The following is a 20,734-nucleotide window of genomic DNA, read 5'->3' as shown; positions in this document are numbered from 1 at the left end:
CGCCTCCTCCTTCATTTGGAGCACCACCCCCACCACCTCCACCTGCTCGTGGCGCTCCAGCACCACCCCCACCTCCTTTACGTGGAGCTCCTCCACCTCCTGTAGGTGGAGCACCACCTCCGCCGCCACCTCCTGGAGGTCGTGCTCCTGGCCCTCCACCTCCACCTGGAGCTCCTGGTGGTGCACCTCCTCCACCTCCACCCTTGGGTGCCAGAGCAGGTGACATGAGAGGAAGAGGGCGTGGGCTCTCGCGTCCAGCAGCTGGTACAGCACCTCGGAGATCTTCCTTAAAGCCTTTACATTGGAGCAAGGTCACGAGGGCAATACAAGGAAGCTTGTGGGAAGAATTGCAAAGACATGGAGAGCCTCAAATGTATTTTATCTTCTTTTACTTACTTAGATTTTTTACAGTACACTTCCATGAGTGATAAATTTCTGACTTAATATATATGCTAAGATTTTAGGGAACCATATGTTTGCATTACTGTTTTACATTTATTAATTTCCCATTTGTATTCACTGACATTGCCTTCTTCTCTTAGTGCGCCAGAATTTGATGTGTCAGAACTTGAGACTCTTTTCTCTGCAGTTGTTCCTAAACCTGCTGATTCAGGCGGTAAATCTGGAGGGCGGCGCAAGTCAGTTGGATCAAAAACTGACAAAGTCCACCTGGTAATCTGGAATTTCATTTTTCTGAATAAACCCTATACATATATGTTCTTTTAAGGTGATTGTGATACTGTTACTTGAACCACCTTCTAGTCTATAAGCTTGGATGAGTTCCAGGTCTGCAGTCCTAGAAATTGAGGAATTTGTAATTTGAGCAAAAAGTGCAAGGATTCCACTTTGTCATGGAAAAAAGTCATTCTAATCTTTGTTGTTGTGGTTCACATTAATGTATATGTTTTTTTCTGATTCTTGGAAGTTTTCTAAAAGGAGCTGCAAGTTAAGATATTAACAGAGTTTTGATTCTATATATATCCTTTATTTTCTTGGTACATAAGGATTTTGAGCTACACAATGGGAGGTAGCCCTCTCTCATCCCATAAATCCCATCCCACCCATCTCAATATTCAAACTGGAGACCTCCAGGGTAGTCTCAGTTCTAACTGTGTGGGTGTCCTGTTGGGGACCATGTACATTCTTCAGTGATTTATAGCACTGATGTTTTCATATTTTGCTGCTTTGAATTTGAAAACATGATATTGACGTAAGAAATGCCTTTCTGAAAATTTATTAAATAATTTATGCATTTATTACCTGTAACTTTATAAGACCATCACAATGATGATTATTTCCCCCTTCTCCACTGGCATTACTAATAAATTTTGTTTATTGAACTGTAGATTGACTTGAGGAGGGCCAACAACACTGAAATTATGCTCACTAAAGTTAAGATGCCACTTTCTGATATGATGGTAAGCTGGATGTGGTCATGTTTTTGCATTTAGTAGTGCTTTTTGCACTAGAGGAACTGTGTATGGTATTCTCATTAATATAAATGTCAACTTGGAATATGGAAGTTTACCCGATAATATTTATGAACAGAAAACCGAGGTCATTTGATTCTGTTGTTCTGCTAGTAATTACACTTGAGTACCCTGATATGTAGCGTCCTTATGGCCATTGACTTCTTCAGCAGATTCTATTTTGGTGTAATGCAAAATAGAATCCGCTATGGCCCTGATATGTAGTCTCCTTAGGGCCATTGGCTTCTTCAGCAGATTCTATTTTGGTGAAATGCAAATTCTTAGGATTCTCTTGCTTCTCTTTTTTAAACCTTTTTCTCCTTAGCTTTATTTGAAGGTTGTCAATGGAATCTGTTAACTAACAATGTACAGCTTTATGCATTTTTTCAGGCTGCAGTGCTAGCGATGGATGATACGGTATTAGATGTTGATCAGGTGGAAAATCTCATAAAATTTTGTCCTACGAAAGAGGAAATGGAACTTCTCAAGGTGAAGCTTTAGCATGTACAAAGATTCAGCATCAGATTTTAAGTGATTCAGAACTGCTTTTACATAGTGTAGGAATTCATTTACCTTTACAAGTTTGTCTTCTTTGGTTGTGATTTACCCATCTTGTGATTTTCTAGGGCTACACTGGTGACAAGGAGAATCTAGGGAAGTGTGAACAGGTCTGGAAATTTTTCTCTAACCATATCTTCGGAATTTTCATTTGCTGGTGAAATTGAATCTTGGGAACTCTGTCAAATTGTTGGACTTGGGTTATATACTTTGGTAGATTCCTAGATGATTGCATTGCCATTGACCTGTTACAAATGCACAATTCTGAAAATTGATTTGGCTTTATCTTCATGTTCTTAATTCTGACCATCTAATATCTTTATACTGTCCAGTTTAAGATTTTCATAAAAAAAAAAAAATAATCGAGACGCTTTTATGATGTTGAAATACAATATCCTGGCTTATTCAAAGTGTCTTTGATTGAGACGTATTATCATTTGTATCAGAAGTCAGTTCTTTTAGGGAGTGTGAAAGAAATACATAAAGAAAACCCCCTCTGCTCCCCCAAGTTCTTTGTTTCCTTTTTCCTCCCTTCCCTCTTGCGCTGAAAGGGGACTATGATTTTGTGTATTTATGTATGCATTTAGACCGTGTATTACTTACTCTGTCTTTTGTTTAAGTGTCTCTTTTTCCTTTTCTAGATGTATCGAATTAAGTGTTTGTTTTCAATAATCCAGAATAATTTGTTCTTAACTTTTAAATTTTCTATTTTTTAAGGACCTTTGGCATTATCCTTAATTCTTTTCAATTTTTAGGTTAAAGATGGTAATTGATGTGTCTGCATTAATTTGCTTTTATCTTTTTGCATTTTTAATAAGGACATGCAAACTAGGATGAAGTTTGTACTTGTCATAGCTTCTATTTTTTGCTAGTGTTATTTTATGATTATTTTTGGAACGATAGATGCCTGAAACTCCTTAATGAAGATTGTAACCCCAGCAACCTTTAGCAGTAGAAGGTTGTGGAGCCTCTCGGTTGAGAATTTTTAAAGGTTTTTAAGCCACTGGTTGTGTTGTACCACTGTGTACTTATGAATTAAAATATGGATCTAGATGAATCTATAATGCTAGTAAACGTAAAGCCTAATCAAGGAAGATGCTTAAGCAATAACTGAAATATGCGAGACAAGCTCAATGTCTTAGCAGCAACTTACTTGATCTAGCAGCAGAAGCTGTTGGATTTGAGAAATAGGGTAGGTTTGTCTTTATAGGCACGTGGAGTTGCATTCTTTAGCGTCTTGTAATTTTTTCTAAATCAAATTGTGGAAGAGTACTTGGTCTCTAATATCCTTTTTTTTTCCTCGTGTGTGTTTATGTCTGTTAATTATATTTTGTAAGTACTATATATCATCAATAATGGCTTCATTGAGAAAGTGCAGTGTCATTCATGAGTGTGAATGCATTTAAGATTGCTGCCTAAAAGTTTGGTAATGTGGATCGCTGTTTTCAAACAGATGGAGCATTAATTATGTTATTTAACTATTGATCAATTTCTTCTGTAAAATTTTCAATTTGTTTACATATTCTTTTTATTCTGATTCTGAGAAGTCATAAGCTAGTTCACTGACTGAAATAAATATCAGAAAAGTACATGTTTGCCTTGGGAAAGGAGTGTGCTCTTAGAAGGGTGTATGTGTTAGTTTAGTTAGGAGACAGTGTTATATTTGATCCCTTTCTTAATTTTGTGGCTTTTGTGGAAGGAGAAATAGAAGGATGTTTCAGGGAAGAATTACCCTTAACAAAGCTCCTGTGTTTTTATACTCCTATTTTTGTTTTAAACAGGCAGTGGTGAGGGAAAGTGCAAGAGGCTATTGGCTTTATTATATCTGTTGTTCGGTTAAAGTTAGCTTTGTCCTTTAGTTCTTGGTACTTTTTAGTGATATGGGTTCTTTGCTTATTATAAAAGGGGGTAAAAAAGAAAGAAAGGCCCGATAAAGTTTTATCTGTTATATTACTAAATTTTGGTTGATCCAACATTAAGAATATAAATAAAGCACTAGAGAGCAATGGATTATATAGCATTGTATCACATACAGGATAATGACATTCCGTTATTTTTTTATATGAAGAAACTCTAGCTAAGACAATTGGTTCCTGGATGTTTCTCCAATTACATCTTTTTGATCCATCTCTGCATAAACTTTCAAACCGATTGGCTTTTTATTTTTCCATGTTCAGTACTTCTTGGAGCTGATGAAAGTGCCACGAGTAGAGTCAAAATTAAGAGTGTTTTCTTTCAAGATTCAGTTCGGCTCTCAGGTTTGGCGGTATCTCCATAGTTAGTCTGATTTGATAAATTTTCAATATTATTTTATAATTAATCTCCCGCTTGCTTTCTCTGTTTGAATCCACTTTTGACCTGTGTTCTTATACTTTTCTACCACCTGTAGATTTCTGAATTTAAGAAGAGCTTAAACACTGTAAATTCTGCGTGTGATGAGGTAAATCATTAATGTTGCTGAACAGACTTGAATGCGGTTTTTATTCGTTCATTTTGTCTTAGTACTTTTGTATTGGTTATTTAGGTTCGAAATTCGATTAAATTGAAGGAGATCATGAAGAAAATTCTCTATCTGGGAAATACTTTGAACCAAGGAACTGCAAGGGGTAAGTGAGATATTCAATTTTCCTTTTCGCTTCAGTCTCTGATGTTAGAACTGCAGCTGATAAAAGATTATGTAGAGAAGAGACTGATTAGCTAAAGCGTGTGTATTGTCCTTATTTTGGAGTTTGTCTAGACTTATGCATGTTAATAATACTTCTTTTGATGTTTACCTGCACTTTCGCAGGTAAGGTTGACTTACTATACTTTGAGCGGCATTCTCACATCTTAAACTGGAAATCTTGTTGGTCTGTATAGCCCTTGGGCATACCATGCAGTGTGAAAACTGCAAAGCATGCCTATCATTTCTGATAGTTGCTATCAGATGTTATTAAGGCTTACTTTATGACCTAATGTGCTAACTTCCTGTTCTTTAAAAGAAATGCCAAATATTATTTGGATGTCAGAAGAAAAGTGAAGCATATTTGTTCTGAACTTTTCATATTTGTTCCTTGTTTGTCTTAATTTGGAAGTGGCTGGGTATCTTAGAGTCTTGGTGTTTTTGTGGGTTCTAATTCCATAGATGTTTAGTAAATAGTACTTTTGATAGTGCTTGAGCTATGTGATTCCTAAGGCATGTGCATTAAATCTAAATCGAAGGAAGACTATTTCAATGGTACAAATCATCAACACAGTTTTGTCAACAGCTAGGGGTTTAAGTGGGTTATGCATTTATGTCCTCTAATTTTAATTTCCACATTATTCATTTATGTCTTTTATTGTCCAATTTTACATGATGCTGGCATCAATGTTTATTCCCATTATGCTACTAGTTCCAGGTTGGTGTTGGTCTTTTCTGTCTTTAATGCTGATAAACTTTTAAGAGTTGTGTTGGTGAAAAATTTTTTACTGCTGCATTTTTCTTTAATACGAAGTTTCAAACCATTCCTATTTATACAGGTTCTGCTATTGGATTTAAGTTGGACAGTCTTCTAAAGCTTGCAGATACACGTGCTTCTAACAGCAAGATGACGCTAATGCATTATCTTTGCAAGGTTTGCTTACTAATTTTCCTTTCTCTATGGTCTTTTGTTTCTTATAAGATTTTCCTGAATTATGTGTGACACCTAGTTTATATGTTACATTACCACTGGACATTTGCTTCTGATGCAAACAGCAACTGTCAATTTAAATTGAGTTTCGACTGTGTCTTACCGTGGTGCAGGTCCTTGCTGCCAAGACACCAGCACTTTTAGATTTTCACCTGGAATTTGTTAGCCTTGAGGCTGCAACTAAGGTACCCATCTCTTGTTCAGTGTTTGAGGTTTGTAGTTAGTAACATTATGTTTAGTTTGAAGCCTTGTGTCCTTGCAGATACAATTAAAATCTTTAGCAGAAGAAATGCAAGCTATAATTAAGGGCTTAGAAAAGGTTAAGCAGGAGTTGGTTGCCTCTGAAAATGACGGTCCTGTGTCTGAAGTTTTCCGGAAGGTACATAAATGTATCATTACTTTTTATTCTTCAGCATACATATTCAAGGGTTGTTGCATGGTCTTCAATGTATTTTACCACATAACTTGTTTATTCAGCCACATTCTGTTGGTTGACCATCAATGGAATTCCTGACTGGCTGCTAGGTTTTTTTTCCCCCATCCACTGCATGTTGTAATTATTTTAGAAAAAAGAATAAGAGAAATGTTTTGTAAACCTGACATACCTTAAAAGTGAGGGTCACTAAATAAAGAACAAGAGTATTACAAGTTGCTGCTACAACAGTAGCTTTGAGGTACAAGTGATTATTGCTAATATAGTGGAATATTAATCAAATGATATGTTTAGAAATGATTCTTTCCTTTTAAAAGTTCCTTAAGTTAACATTCTCTCATCCTACATGGTAATCCTTTCCAATTGGTTCATTATTGGGTTTTATATTGTGTTTTGATGCAATGGAGTAAGCATGAGTATGGCCTTGTGACCACCAAATTCTATCAACTGCATTTTATTTGTCAAGGGAATAAGTTCATTGTTCTAATATTTTTCTTTTAATTTAGACCTTGAAGGAATTCATATCTGTTGCTGAGATGGAGGTTGAATCCGTAAAAAATCTATATTCTGTGGTGGTAATTTGCTAACTGTTGTCATTATCTTTGATATGTCATCTGATGTTGTTCTACTCTTTTGATCATGCATCCAATCATTGAATTTTTTTTTTTTTTGCTTTTTGGTGGACAGGGTAGAAATGCAGATGCACTTGCACTCTATTTTGGTGAGGATCCTGCCCGATGCCCGTTTGAGCAAGGTAGATTGTGGATGTAATACCTTCTGTACCTATTGTGCCTGAGTAGTTATCTACAATGTGTTTAATGAGAATGTTAGATAAGGTTTTTTATTAACCTTTCTTTCCTTTTTCTCCTACACTCCACCCCCTGCCTCCCTTCATTTTCCATTTTCTTTTCCCCCAACAAACGGGAAAAAGGAAATGTCAGTCATCATATGGTTAATGGGTCAAATGTTTCAGGAAGTTGTCTGGATAGGGTCAAAAGGGAAGGAAAATCTACTGGAAGAAGTAAAAAAGGAAGGATGAGCGTGAGGATCTTATGGTAGAGAAGGATAAAGGCGATTTCATGATTGAACTTAGAGTGCTTATAATTCTTAGGATACTCAAATACTAGTAAATAAATTATGGAGAAAGGTGAAGGAGTGTTAACTGAGATCAGAAAAGAGGCAGGAAAGTAGGGGCCTGTTTATTTTTGGGAAAATTTTCCATTTTCTATCTCCACATTGACTCTAACTATGAGCAATAAAATAAAGTAAATAACAAAATTTGAAATTTTGGAGAAAAGGGCCTGAAAACTTGGTAAATAGGTCAAAAGACAATTTAAACTAGTTGTCCAGTTTTTTTAGAAAATTAGAGAATTATGGTTTCTAAACCTTTTATTTGTCTTATTTCATTAACTATATATGGAGTAAAAGTTTAGTTGTAAGATGGAAACTAGTTTCCAAAACAAAACGAGCCCAAAGATTTTTTTTTTTTTATGGTTCTTTGCTAGTTGCCTTTTGCTTCCGCAGTTTTGCTATGAAGTGAAAGCAGATGGTAAAGCCTAAAATTATACTTGTTCAAAAATGAATAAATGGCTTAAAAATACCACTGCTATAGACATAATGGTTTTATGTTGAAAAAAATGTGAAATCATGCTTTTGTTATTCATAAAATTTGACTCTTTAGTTTTTAGATCTTCAAAAATGTATTTGCATCAGTACCAATGCTCATCTTTTGCTTTGTACTTCCCAAAGCAAATAGTGAACAGCAAAAGCAACTAACATAAACAACCTGGTTTTATCTTTCTTAGGATTTGTTTAATATTTATGTATTACAGTCTAAATCTAAATCCTAGTTAGGATTTGTTTATTTCAATCTGAATAAACATGTTCCCTCATATCTGATGCTGTATTGATCAATGCAGTTACTGCAACACTATTAAATTTTGTGAGGTTGTTTCGAAAAGCACATGAAGAGAATGTGAAGCAGGCTGAATTGGAGAAGAAGAAAGCTGACAAAGAGGCTGAAATGGAGAAGGCTAAGGGAATTAACCTTACAAAGAAGGGTGCGAAATAGTTGAGGATCAGTTTTTCACTATTTCCTACAAGGTAATATACTCCTGCCTAGCAGCAGATGTCTGTGCCGATGAGTTTGACTGAATGACAGGAAATGCTGCTTTTGAGGACCGCTAAGATGCCTCCCGTTCTCTGCTATTGGTGCAATTTGAAGCCTTCAGAGATGTTGTAAATGAGGCAAGGGGCCTTGTCCTGGAGGCTAGCAGACCTTGAACTATGCATAAGGCTTCAGGACACATTTTTGATGGGAAGATGTTCTATCCCATGATGGTGAATGAGCAACGAAATTCTCTGAGTAGATGTCAGATGGACCAAGCTTCTATGCAGAGTGGTTATGATCAGAACCGAGTAGCAGAGGCTGTGAATGCTAGTTATCAAGGTCAGTGATGTGGCCCTTGTAGCATTATTTTTGGAAGGAATTTTGTAGTCGTGGGCCATCAGTTGGCTATGATAGGTGATTTCTTTTCAGCTTCCGCCATTCATTTGGAATAGTTTTTACAGCACCTGACTGGATGCCTGTGGGATTGTGAAGCGGAAAGTCCCACTGTACCATGAAAACCTGTAGTGTACAAAGCTCTAACCATCCACTTACAGTAGAATTCAATTCTTTATCTTGTAACATAACCACCCCCCCTTTTTTTTTTTGTTTGCTTTTATTTTTCATTCCTGAGAATTGAGATTTTTGACAGTAGCCCATCATAGGAGATGTTGTATAGGTTGTTAGGTTTTAGAAAAAGAGAAATTAGAAGACGGGCTCTCTTGGTGTAATTGTAATATAGCACCAGAATGTAGCTGCCAATTGTAAACCGCTTTGTTTCTTTCATTTGATTTGATTCGATTCCTGAATCAACAAGTAATTTATGAAATTGTCTGTTCCCTTCTCTCTCTTTCGGCTCGTTCTTCATAATTCCTCATCTTTCTGCTGATTCAGAAGAGATTCCATCCATAGTGAATGGAGGTAGAGAGAACCATCTCCTTGTTTCTACATTCCTGCTCAACCTCTCAGTAATAGCATTGTTGGAGAACATCTCCTTGTCAACATCTCTGTTCGTTTTCGTCTTCTTACATTTTGGCTCATTTCCTCCTAACCATTTTTCTTTTGCTTACAAAAGGAGAGTGAGCTTTACAATTTGAATTAAGATCTCTACCTAAATCCTTCTTAATTCCTGTTTGCTGAAATTATTAAGCAAACGACTGCGTCATGTGCAAATCAATGGTGGAGCTGGACCACTTTTATCTAGGACTAAATCGTCTCTAACCTTTTAGTAGCAATAGTCGTCAAACACCTTGGTTGACTCGATCAAAGGTCTAATGACGTAGCAGAAACCAAAGCCAATGTTCCATTGTTTCCTTAACCATGGTAAACGACTCATTTTGTATGTAATCAGCAGGACTTAGTTAAAACCATCTACCTTAATAAGCCAAATATCGAGAATACTGTAATGAATAACAGAGTCATATGCTCCTCTCATATCTGGTTTGATGGTGAGATCTCTCCTCTGATAATTCTTGCTTCACCCAATACAAAATATTAGAGTGAAAAACACAAAAATCATGAATTTGTTTGTTATAGTAAAAATTTTAACCCAGAGGCCAGAGCAGAGCTTAATTGAACTTTTCTGAGATTATATACTTCCTTGATCATGGCATGCTAGCTACATTTTAACATGAAATTTTCATTCTTCTTTTCTGGTATAGATTTGTTTACAGAACATACATGAACAGTAGAATTTTCAAAGGGATGACCCAAAAATGAAAAAAACCCTGGGGTATGTGACAGAGAAATTGATTACACTGTAACAAAATTTTCCTCTTCTGCTCCTTGAGTTCTTTGTCCCATGTATGGAGAGATCTTTATATTTCAGAAGTTGCCTGGTTTCTCTTCAAGCAACAGAAAAGAATCATGAATACAAATATTACTTGTATGAATTTATACGGGCAGTCTTTGGTCTTTCGCTGTGAAATTCAAGAAAAGAATTTGATGATCCCTGGTCGTTTCTTTCTATGTCTTTTATGGGAGTTGGTCAATATTCTTCAACTTCACATAAGCATTACCATCTTCCTCTGCAATTTCAATCCTGTAAGAGTGTCTGCCTTCCTGGTCTACTAAAGAACCCGTCTTGCAGCTTTTGAAGAACATGCAACTCACAACAGTATCAAGAACAACAAATGTGGAGTACAAGAAAGCAATTAAAATCCCTTCTGAAGCCATTGGAAAGCTGGTCACATCTCCAGTATGAAAAGCTCTCACAACGCGGTAATGGAAAAGGGCTTCAATAGCTGCCAGGACCAGATTGACAGGTACTGCCAATGTTAAAGCAGTTGAAGTTCTTCCCCTTATCAGAACACAAGCCTTGAGAATTGCCATATATCCACCTGATCTTTCCATCCCTGATGAAACCAACGCTAAGTTGCATATTATGAGGGCATTGGCAAGAATAATGGAATAAAGAACAGCTCCTGCAGCTGACAGGAAGAGGAGCCAGCTGGGAGATGTGAATCCAAACCCTTCGAGAAAATTGAAGGCAAAGAAGAGGAGGGAGAAGGCTGTCGCATTTGCTGATAGCAGCAAAAGAAAATTGCAAATGTATGTGGCCAGGAGGGGCTTGTAAAGGGATATAACTGAAGAGACGGAAGGTGGCAGGTTTGGTTTGTGGTGGTTGAGAAGTTGAATTATGGAGGCTTTGGCTATGAGGAGGAAAGAGAGGGTGAAAGGGAGAGCAAAGATGGAGGAAGAGATGGTTTGGGAAATCTTGAAACTGAGAACTGTGAAGAACTCTGAGGAAGGAGGGAAGCCAGCAGCCTGGAAAAGAATCCTGAGACGGTTGTGCATAGTCGGCAAGAGAGGAGAGGAGGGAACAAAGAGTTGCGAAAGGAGAATTGAGGCGGAGTAGGGAAAAGCAAGAAGTGCAGCAGTGGCCGTGAGGTAGTGATAGTTTTGAAGGAAGGTGTAGATTGATCTTCTTATGATCTTGCCGGCCTTCTCCATCTGAATTCTTGGGCTGTCTTCCATTGGTGAGAGGGAACAAAGCATGGAATGTATGTCTCACCACCAAGCGCCCCTGTATCAAAAGCCTTGATGTCTCCCCCCCACCCCTCCCTTTTTTAAGTTTTCTTGAAATGGTTTCTTTGCTCTCTCTCCCTCTCTTTTTTATGGTGGGTTAGAAGAGTACGAGGAGGGTGGGTTTGGGGGAAAATGAATAAGATTGGCCAACAAACTAAAACTAACAAATTTGCAGAGGTGTAGTTGTTTGGGGATTGTTTATATCAATGAGACTCTTTGGACTCATATGGGTTTCCATCTTTGTAATATCTAATCCACCCATATTAGTTGGCCAATGTAAGAACTCATGGGAATCAAATAAAAATAAATGGAATAATAATAAAAAAGCCCCATTCCTTGATGTAAATACACTGTACCAAAAGCCAAAGAAACCATTATCTTGTTTATGCCTTGATTTTTACTCCCTTGCTCATGCAAAGAGAGTGGCTTGTTTTTTGATGGTCTACATGAAACTTATTATTATTGCTATTATTATTATACGTATTAATGCTAGTCTCCTTCCTATTTATTTAATGTTTAATGGATCTTCAATCATATGATATTTCATACCTTTCATGTGGTCTCAATTCCTCAATATCAGCATTTATATATATTTAATAAATTTTAAACATTCATTTAATAAAAAGAGGAAAATTATTGAGGATATATAATTTTCAGAAAAGGGTTTGTGAAAAAAAAAACTATAAATTCTTGTGATGGGCATTAATTAATTTTAAAAATCAAACCCAAAAAGAATAAATTATTTGTTAAGTATAGATAGTAGATCAGGTTTGCATATGGAGTAGGGACAACCTCTTATTTAGTTATGGTTCACATGGTAAGGGATTGATTCTTTGCTTTCAAGGAAATAGACAATAATAACTCTCTACAAAGGAAAAGGAGAGATATATCTTAAATACCAAGATGGGGAAGATTGGCTTTAGGACCCCATCCCACACCCTTGTTTAATCACCAAATCATATCCATTCATGGGTGTGGGCCCTCCCTCTTAAACATACCATTCTGATATTTTTAATATGTATGTATGTATTAACATATTTTTTCATACAATCTTTTAACAACTTGTTGTAATTAATTAAGTAATTGAACATAAATATATAATTTATTAATGGAAAATCACTTACATGGGTTAGTTTAATTGGTAAAGAGAGTTTTTTTTTTAATTTTATTTTTAACCTCGTGAAAAATATTTTACAAGAAAAATCTCGAACCCATCGTTTTGATATTAAAAAAATGCGTTTTTAAAATGGTTGGAAAAAAAATTAGATTCAAATAAAATATGAAAAATAGTCCTAATCAAATTAATAAAATAAAATAATGGAAATTAAGGTAATGAAGCCAGCCAGGGCAATTGAGGTGGGTTTGGAATGACTTTACTTAGGTGTATGGGTCCCAAGATGATGAAGTTGGTGCGCAGTCGTTTTGACCTCATATGGTTGGTTTGTTAAGGGATCCTCACAAAATAATATGGCATTATTATATATATATATATATATATATATCTTATTTGGTAATTTGTTTCTAATTATGGTGTATACTTTAAAGAGTAGTTGTTTAAGTAGGAAGGGATATTAAAGGATGATAGTTGAGTCGCCATTGGTGAAGGGTCAAAATTTATGTGTTAAGTGACCTTCTAACTATAAAAGATTTGTTGCAAAATTAATTATAACTAAAAATCAAAATTATTTAATGACTTAACTAAAAGCAAAATTTGATTGATGGACAAGGACTAGTTTGGATTCTTCTTCCCAAAGCAAAATAAATATAGAGGATTATGACTTCAAATTGCAATGTAAAATCTCATTTAATAACTCAATAGTAATTTATATTATGTAACATGTAATTATTACATAGTAATGTAAATTACTTTCTAGTTGGATCTAACACAAAATTATAGTTACATAGAAAAGCTTTGTCGGTGTGGTTATCTCCCGTCGAGATTAATCACTTAATCTCTCTATTTATTTAATTTGTAAAACAATTTAAATTAATACCCTCAATACCAACAACAAAAATAGGTAATAATAGCATATATGATGTCCAATTTTCAAACAACAATGGTAGGTCGAGAAAATAATGAGTTTGTTTCCTTAATATATACAAGTGTGAAAAGACTTAATTTTATTTTTTAAGATTCGATTCAAGTTTTATCATGTGTAAATTTGCTTCAATTTTATGTTAAATTTTGTCTAGTTATATTTTAATTTATTGGTTAAAATTTTAATTTATTTGATTTATTTTTAATATAATATATCATTGTCAATTGTAATTGAATTTTCTTAAATTCACGTTTTTGAAAAACGAAATTAAAAGTCCATTTATCATTTAAAAGAAAAAAATTTTTAATTATATTTTTTTATATGTCATTACCCTCTCTGGGTGTATAACACACCCGCTTATAAGGAGCCAAGAATCTCCCTTTCTTGTTTGATGTGGGATAGAGACACACCTTTGTGACACTCTCTCCCACCCGATTCCGACAACGCCCTCATTGCCGTCGGCTACCCTGCCTATTCCGATCCGTTGGAGCGCTTGGCGTGAGTCAGACGAGGTTCGATACGCTATGATACCACTTGTCACGGGATTATTACCCTCATCTTAAAGAAGCGTCTATTGGGGTGTGCAGCACATCCGCTTATAAAGAGTTCAAGATCTCCTGTTTGTCTGATGTGAGATAGAGGTACCCTTTGTGATACTCTTTCGCACCCGATTTCGACAACGCCCTCGTTGCCATCGGCATAAAATAGTTTAAAACAAAGAGATTCAAATCTTAAATCTTAAAATTTTTTAAAATGAAATATAATAACTAAAAAAATCAAGTGTAATTGTTAATTTTTTTTTATTCTCATACAAAGATTTAAAAACAAAAATAGTATTGTTGATGTATATTAATATGAATTGATGCTTTCAAAGTAGGTGTGGTTTTTATCAATCAAGTTGTGGTTATGGAGTCCATTTCTTAATCATAAAAAACATACACATGTGATTAATATTTATTCAGAAGGAAGGGTATTTTATTCAAATATTGAGAATCTTCTTTCTATTTAGATTGATGAATACATTTGCATGTGGAAAATAATAGTATACATTTGCATTTAATACCTTTATGCAAAAATTATATATATAGTTACCTCTCTAAATGCTAGATATCAAGAGTTTCTTTATTAAGGGTTTAAATTTAATTAGGCTCAAGACTTGAAAGGATTTGTCCATCCATAAAATACCACCAATTAATCTTATACTTTTTTAATGACATAATGTTTTAAAAAGTCTTTGAATTATTTTTACAAAATCAAATAAATGCTTGTTTTTCTATTACATTCAATCAAATTTTTATTATTTTTGTTCAAATAAGCGTTTATAACTAACTAATTGTTAATTAGCACTTGAGTATTTGATTCATTAGTTGGTGCACGATCCCCTACCTAAAGAGTAGGTTCGAATCCCCCTTCTTTCAATTATAAAAAAAAACTAATAATTAACTAATTGTTATTAATCAAAATATCATTTATCTTTTTTTTTATAACATATAACACTAATATCATATCATTATATCATGTCAATACTATACGATATAAAATAAAAAATGGACTAATAACAGTTAATCAATTGTTAGTTATGCTAGTCTATTTAATTCGAAAAAAAAGTATAAAAGTTCGATTAAATATAATAAAAAAATAAAAATTTATTTCAATTTTTAAAAATAATTTAGAGTTTGTTTTAATCGATGGAGAAAAGATTTTGAATTTAACTATTTAAACAATAAATGTTTATAATTATAATTGAATAAAAATAATACAATTATCATTTCATCCTTGAGCCAAAGTTAATTATATAAGATTGTGACCAAGAAAAGATAGTGCATAATCATGTAGCTCAATAGACCCAAACTAAACTCTATTATGAGTTTGCGTGCAGCAGCTATGAGAGGTTTCATAGAATTTGCTGAATGAACAATAATTTATGTGTTATTCTGCTTGTTGCTTTAACTACCAACACCTAGGGCTCAATCCATTGTCTTGAACACACATATTCCATCCAGTGGATAGGATAGGAACCCACATATTGCAATAACTATTTAAATAAAAACAAAAGAAATTTGGAAAACTTTCTTTGTAAAATACTTCAACTGTTTTTGAAAATATAGATATTTAATAAAAGAAAAATTGATTAGATTAGTTGGGACTTGCTGGTCAATGGATTAAGCCTTTGGCCCAACTGACAGATAAAGATACATTTAACCAATTTGATTAAGTCTAAAATAATCAACAATCATGTGCAATAATGTGATTGAGCTGTAGATAATGGATTGGGAAATACAAGCAGCAAAGCCTAAAGGTTGAGTAAAGTTCAAACTTGAGTTTTTCCCTTGTATTTCCATGTGGATTATTTATAAAAAAAAAAAAAAACATATGATGGGTTTGTACCTGTGCTCCAACTACTGACCTTGGTATGGGATTCTATTTTTTGGGTTAAAGAAGGAATTGATGTTCTACTTGAAATTTTGACTTTGTTGCTCAAATGGGTTGAAAGAGTAAATTAACCAAGGAAATATAAAAACAAAAAGTAGGCTTGAATTATAGTTTTCAATTAAGCTTAAGAAGCTCAAACAAGAATGCTAATTGCTGTATATGTCCATCTTCCCAACAGCCATTGCCAATCTCCAAGTTTTCAATTAATGACTCCAAGGTCATATCAGAAACAAAAGGGTCTCAACAATTTGTGTTGTAGCAGACTGACTGTTGAAGCATTGCTGTCTTACCATGAAAGCAATCAGCATTCCAACCCTTTTGACAATGCCTTTTGCCTCAATAATGATTATATATTGAAAGCTGCAGCTTAAGTTCTTTAACTAAGAAACAAAAACTTATATACCTTTCAGCTGTCTTAATTTTTTGCCGACTGGTTTTTTTTTTTTGTTTTTTTGGTTCTCCCGAAGCAAAGTTCTATTTTAACCACTCAAATGGAATGGATGAAGCACCGACACATGCGTAGGTTGTTTGCAGCCATGCTATGCTGCTTTGGAAATTCAAAGTGTTGCTTAAGGGTTCCATAGGAATAATAAAATAAAAAATCTTTGTTTTCTTTGTAATCAATGGAAAATTGTTGTAATACTTTTGTTTTGTTTTCAATTTACAACCAATAATATCTAATTTGGATTTTTTTTTTTCGTATTTTCATTTGCAGTATTCAATGTTGGATAAGCAAACTTTTCTTCTCTTTTTTCTTAATCCAAATAAGATACTGTGAGAATAATAAAAATTATGAGATAGCCCTTTTCATCATTATTGGAAGGCATAATATCTAAAACAAAGGTTTCTGAATTATTAAAAAAAATTAAATAAACTCTTATTCTTTATGATAAAATGAGCTTTTATAATTAATGTTTGATTAATTATTGTTAGTTAAAATGTTACTTATCATTTTATGTCATATGATGCTAATATAACATGTTGAAATGTTATAGTGCATGATGATATGGCATGTTAATATGAATACATGATAATTTTTTACCTTTCGTGTCTAATGTCAACTAATATAATTTAATTAATGATTAATTATAAAAAATTATTTGATATAAAATAAAATTATAAAAATTTGATTGAATACAATAATAGAATAAATATTTAATTAAATTTTTTGTACTTTAATCCACAGTTGTTGATATTAGACTTTTCTTTTAATTAAAAAAAAAGTCGAGTCAAAATATTGGTAGAAGAATGAAACAAAGCCAGGCCCAACTGAAACCATTGGGTTCAGCTGTCCCTGTATTAAGACAACAAATAGGCTCACGTCTTGCGCATCTTTGAAAACTATAATCCCCTTCACATCTTTTCACTTGATTAATTTGCCTTCCCACTTGCTTTTACTTTTGTTAAATGTTGGGGAAAAAACAAACTAATGAGAGTCAAAGATTTGCAAATGTTAAAGAAATCAAAAAGAGATTCGTTTCAATTGATTGTCAATCTATAATAAGAAAGGTCAACAATCTAAAGAATCATTAATCCCAAAATTAAGATAGATTTTATTCTAAACAAGTTGCTTAGTTAGCCATTGGATAAACCAACAAAGGAGGGTCAATTTTTGACTTGTATAGAGATCATAAAGTGCTACTTGTTTGCACTGCTTTTAGTTGCGTAAACTAGATTTCTACCTTTGGAGAGAATTGGAATCTAAACTTTATGATATGTTCTTGTCATAGTCTAAATAAAATCTAAAAATAGTTGCAAACCTCTATCATCACTTAATCAAAGCAATAATCAAATAGTATTATATGCCTTATATGATAAATTATATAATTAAGGATGACAATAGGTATCTTTTAATCGGATATTTTCATGTACCCAACTCAATTATATAAGATATAAATACTCTATATTCGAATTTGGAATAAGTTCGAATAACAAGTTTATATATAACAGAAGATGAAGATCAAACAGTCTGCACTAGGGATTCCCTTCACCTTCAAATATGTAAAATATATATATATATATATATATATATTATTATTATTAAAGAGTGTGACCGCCCAATACATAAGCTAATTCCATCAAGGGCAAAAGCCTATAGATTCCTCTTACGGCCATCCAAGCTCTTCATTACTTTACAATTGGGCCGCCAAATGATCAATGTGACAATAACATCTGCCCATTTTCATGTTTAAAGTGGTCCCAAATTACTATAAGCTTTACTTTTACGTATGCTTCAATTAATTAAGTTGATGAGATTTCATATAAAAGAATATTCACAAACTTAATTTATTTTAAGAGAATTTCACCTACATCTCACTCTTTATACAAGTCCCTTCATTGGCCGCCAATGGAGATGACTCTCAGTTTCAAAGTGGTTCATTCCAATTACTTTAAGACAAATTCAAAGAATAATTATAAAAACAATTTCTTGCCCTCATACAGTGCTATTGACTATATATATATATATATATATATATATATATGTGATTAAAACTGTTTTAATTTTTATTTTTAAATTTGGACATTGATATTGAGCCATTGACCTAGTCTTATGGATACATAATTAATTAGCAATATTTTGGATAGAGAACCCATAATCGATTTCGAGTGATTTGTTTATTAAATTAATTATGGACCAAAAAGAACAAGATTTGTGTTGGAGATGGATCATCGTGTTTAAAGCTGGATCATTGGTTAATAAAAAAATTAGGAATTTAATTTCTTGTATCAAATATCAATAATCAAAGGCAAGCTTACTTTTAGAAGAATATATATATTGAAGTAGATAGCAATATCCATTTTTCACCTTGTAGGGGTATTATAGATTTTTCCTTGGACTTTTATTTTTGTATGATTCCTTTTATCTAGGTGTAAAAAGGTTAAATTCTTATATTTTCCAAGCCTTCTTTTATTTTATTTTTTAATGCATTTGGAAGTACAATAATAAAATTAGACATGGTAATTTTTGATATGACACAAGAAGACATGAAATTAAACAAGTTTAGATTTAATTTTATCGTGTTTCATATTTTAATTGTATCGATACGGTTAACATGTTTAAACACATTTAATTAATCGTATTATCGTATTTAAATATGTATAAGTAATATGTTTAATATTAATGATAGATTTTATTAGTGTTGTAATGAGTTTTATATATGTTATTTATGTTAAATTTGATTATATTTGATATTTATTATTATTTTGTTATAATTATTTTTATAATTATTGATTTTAAATTTGAATAATAAAATTATATTTAATTATAAATATTTTAAGTTAATCGTGTTAAAGGTATTAATCACGTTAAGAAAAAATTATATTAATCGTTTAATCATGTCGTGTCATATAATAAATCTTGACACATTTAAAAAATGTGTTAATCATATTATGTCATATTACACAATTATTAAATAGATACGTATATATGTTTTAGATGCTAACACGAATAATTATTCGTATTGTGTTTGTGTTTAACTTTATTATATTTGGTGTCGACATTCCATATATAGTGTTAACTCCAAAAATAAAGGAAAAAAATTTGTATGTTTAACTTCTCTTAAAAAGAGCAATCCTAGGCCTCTTTTAGTTAGTAGTTAGACTTTAGTTTTTTTATTTAATTCTTTCTATGTTGAATATCGAACATTAATTACAATATGTTTAAAATTAAAATTTTTTATTCATTTAAAAAATTATACGTGTTATCCAATTATATGTACTATAATGGTACTTAAATTTAGTGTTTCTTTTCGTTTTTTTGGAAGGCATCATTTCATTGATAGATTAAGTAAGGTGTAGGATTCAAGAGAAACGAACAAAACCTTGTCAAATGCACAATTCCCCAGCTCCAGCAGGTGTAAAAAAAACAAAGGCACCCAGAGCGGCTGTACTCACCAAAGACCCAGAACAACTCAAAGGCAGGAAGGAGAAAACAAAAACAGGGGACAAAACTCGATAAGACCAGGCAGGCAGGCAGGCAGGCACCTAGAGCAGTAACAATTATCTATTAATTTTCTTTTGCTAAATCATTGTGCCGCACCTTTTATTATCAATTTAATCTTAGTGAAATATATATATATATATATTATGAAATAAAGGGCATTTTGAGTAGTCATATCACAACATATTCTATTTTTGGATAAACCCTAAAAATCCATTGTTTAAAAAAAATCCGTACGTAGATGTTGCAGTCTCAAAGTTTAAGAAAAATCCAACCGAATGGGGGGAAAGATCCAAATGGGAATGCCACATATAAAACAAACAAGGCCACACAAAGCCGTAACACCATTTGTATATATATTTGGATGTTGGCTGCTTTCGCATCCCCCACAAAAGAGATAAGTCTTGACCAACCCTTGGAAATGTGGATATCATCCCTGGAACGTGGAGAATAATATGATAAGCCAACACACCTTACCCCGAACAAAACCACTCACTCCTTGCCTAAACCTGCCTAACTCTCCCAAACCTTCATTAATACCACTTTATCCCAAACTGCCTAAAAATTTATATTTTTTTTCTTTGGTTTATTTTAAAATTTTATTTTTATTTTTTAAAAATTTTATAATTTTCATTTTTCATCCTTTCAAACTTAGAATCTTGATTCCCATCACTAACTTATCCCAATCTAAAAGAAAAGCAAAAGGATTTGCAGCTCTGTGGACTGTTTCAGGTGGTTGAATCTAAGGCTGGCGGTTGCATGTGTTGGGAGATTAATTTGTCTTGAGGCTTTAAAGCATATAAAGTTTTGTCATTTGGTGTTTGTTATAAGGTGGTGGTCTCAGGCTTGACGGTTGCCGATCTTCATACAAGTCCAGTCGGCTTTCTTTATTACTATTCCTGGCTCCAACTCACCCTCCTCATCTGCATCCCCATTCTCCTGCTAGATTCTCATTGCCAACACCATATAATATATATGCATTCAAGACACTAAAGCGGCACAGATTTTAAACGCGTGAGTAGTTTAAGTTAATTATGGATAAACTTTTACTAAGATTTTATCTAATAAAAATAAG

At 33.2% G+C, this 20,734-nt stretch overlaps 2 protein-coding genes across 2 annotated transcripts; one reads left to right on the top strand and one right to left on the bottom strand.

Moving 5' to 3' along the window:
- Positions 1 to 2: 2 nt before the first annotated feature.
- LOC110417578 (putative formin-like protein 15b) lies at positions 3 to 9,064 on the top strand (the record flags this gene model as incomplete). Its single annotated transcript, XM_089783769.1, has 14 exons — positions 3 to 373; positions 543 to 672; positions 1,347 to 1,418; positions 1,860 to 1,958; positions 2,096 to 2,137; positions 4,205 to 4,285; positions 4,417 to 4,467; positions 4,552 to 4,633; positions 5,529 to 5,623; positions 5,794 to 5,865; positions 5,943 to 6,059; positions 6,620 to 6,688; positions 6,801 to 6,867; positions 8,033 to 9,064. Coding segments are annotated over 14 exons (1,500 nt in total), but the record flags the coding sequence as incomplete, so codon positions are not given.
- A 718-nt stretch (positions 9,065 to 9,782) lies between these two features.
- On the bottom strand, positions 9,783 to 11,650 carry LOC110418198 (uncharacterized). Its single transcript, XM_021430856.2, has one exon. The coding sequence runs from the start codon at positions 11,215 to 11,217 to the stop codon at positions 10,195 to 10,197; it is 1,023 nt and encodes a 340-aa protein (XP_021286531.1). The 5' UTR covers positions 11,218 to 11,650; the 3' UTR covers positions 9,783 to 10,194.
- Positions 11,651 to 20,734: the final 9,084 nt, after the last annotated feature.

Source organism: Theobroma umbraticum, unplaced genomic scaffold (assembly GCF_002168275.2).
Source record: "Theobroma umbraticum cultivar Fairchild unplaced genomic scaffold, ASM216827v3 scaffold_50.0, whole genome shotgun sequence".
In the NCBI taxonomy this organism is placed as follows: domain Eukaryota; kingdom Viridiplantae; phylum Streptophyta; class Magnoliopsida; order Malvales; family Malvaceae; genus Theobroma; species Theobroma umbraticum.
Note: the sequence above shows the minus strand (reverse complement) of the source record. Positions and strands in the feature narration are given on the sequence as shown.

Coding starts and splice junctions, on each gene's coding strand:
- LOC110418198 (XM_021430856.2), bottom strand. CDS start 11,217: ATGCTTTGTTCCCTCTCACCAATGGAAGACAGCCCAAGAATTCAGATG.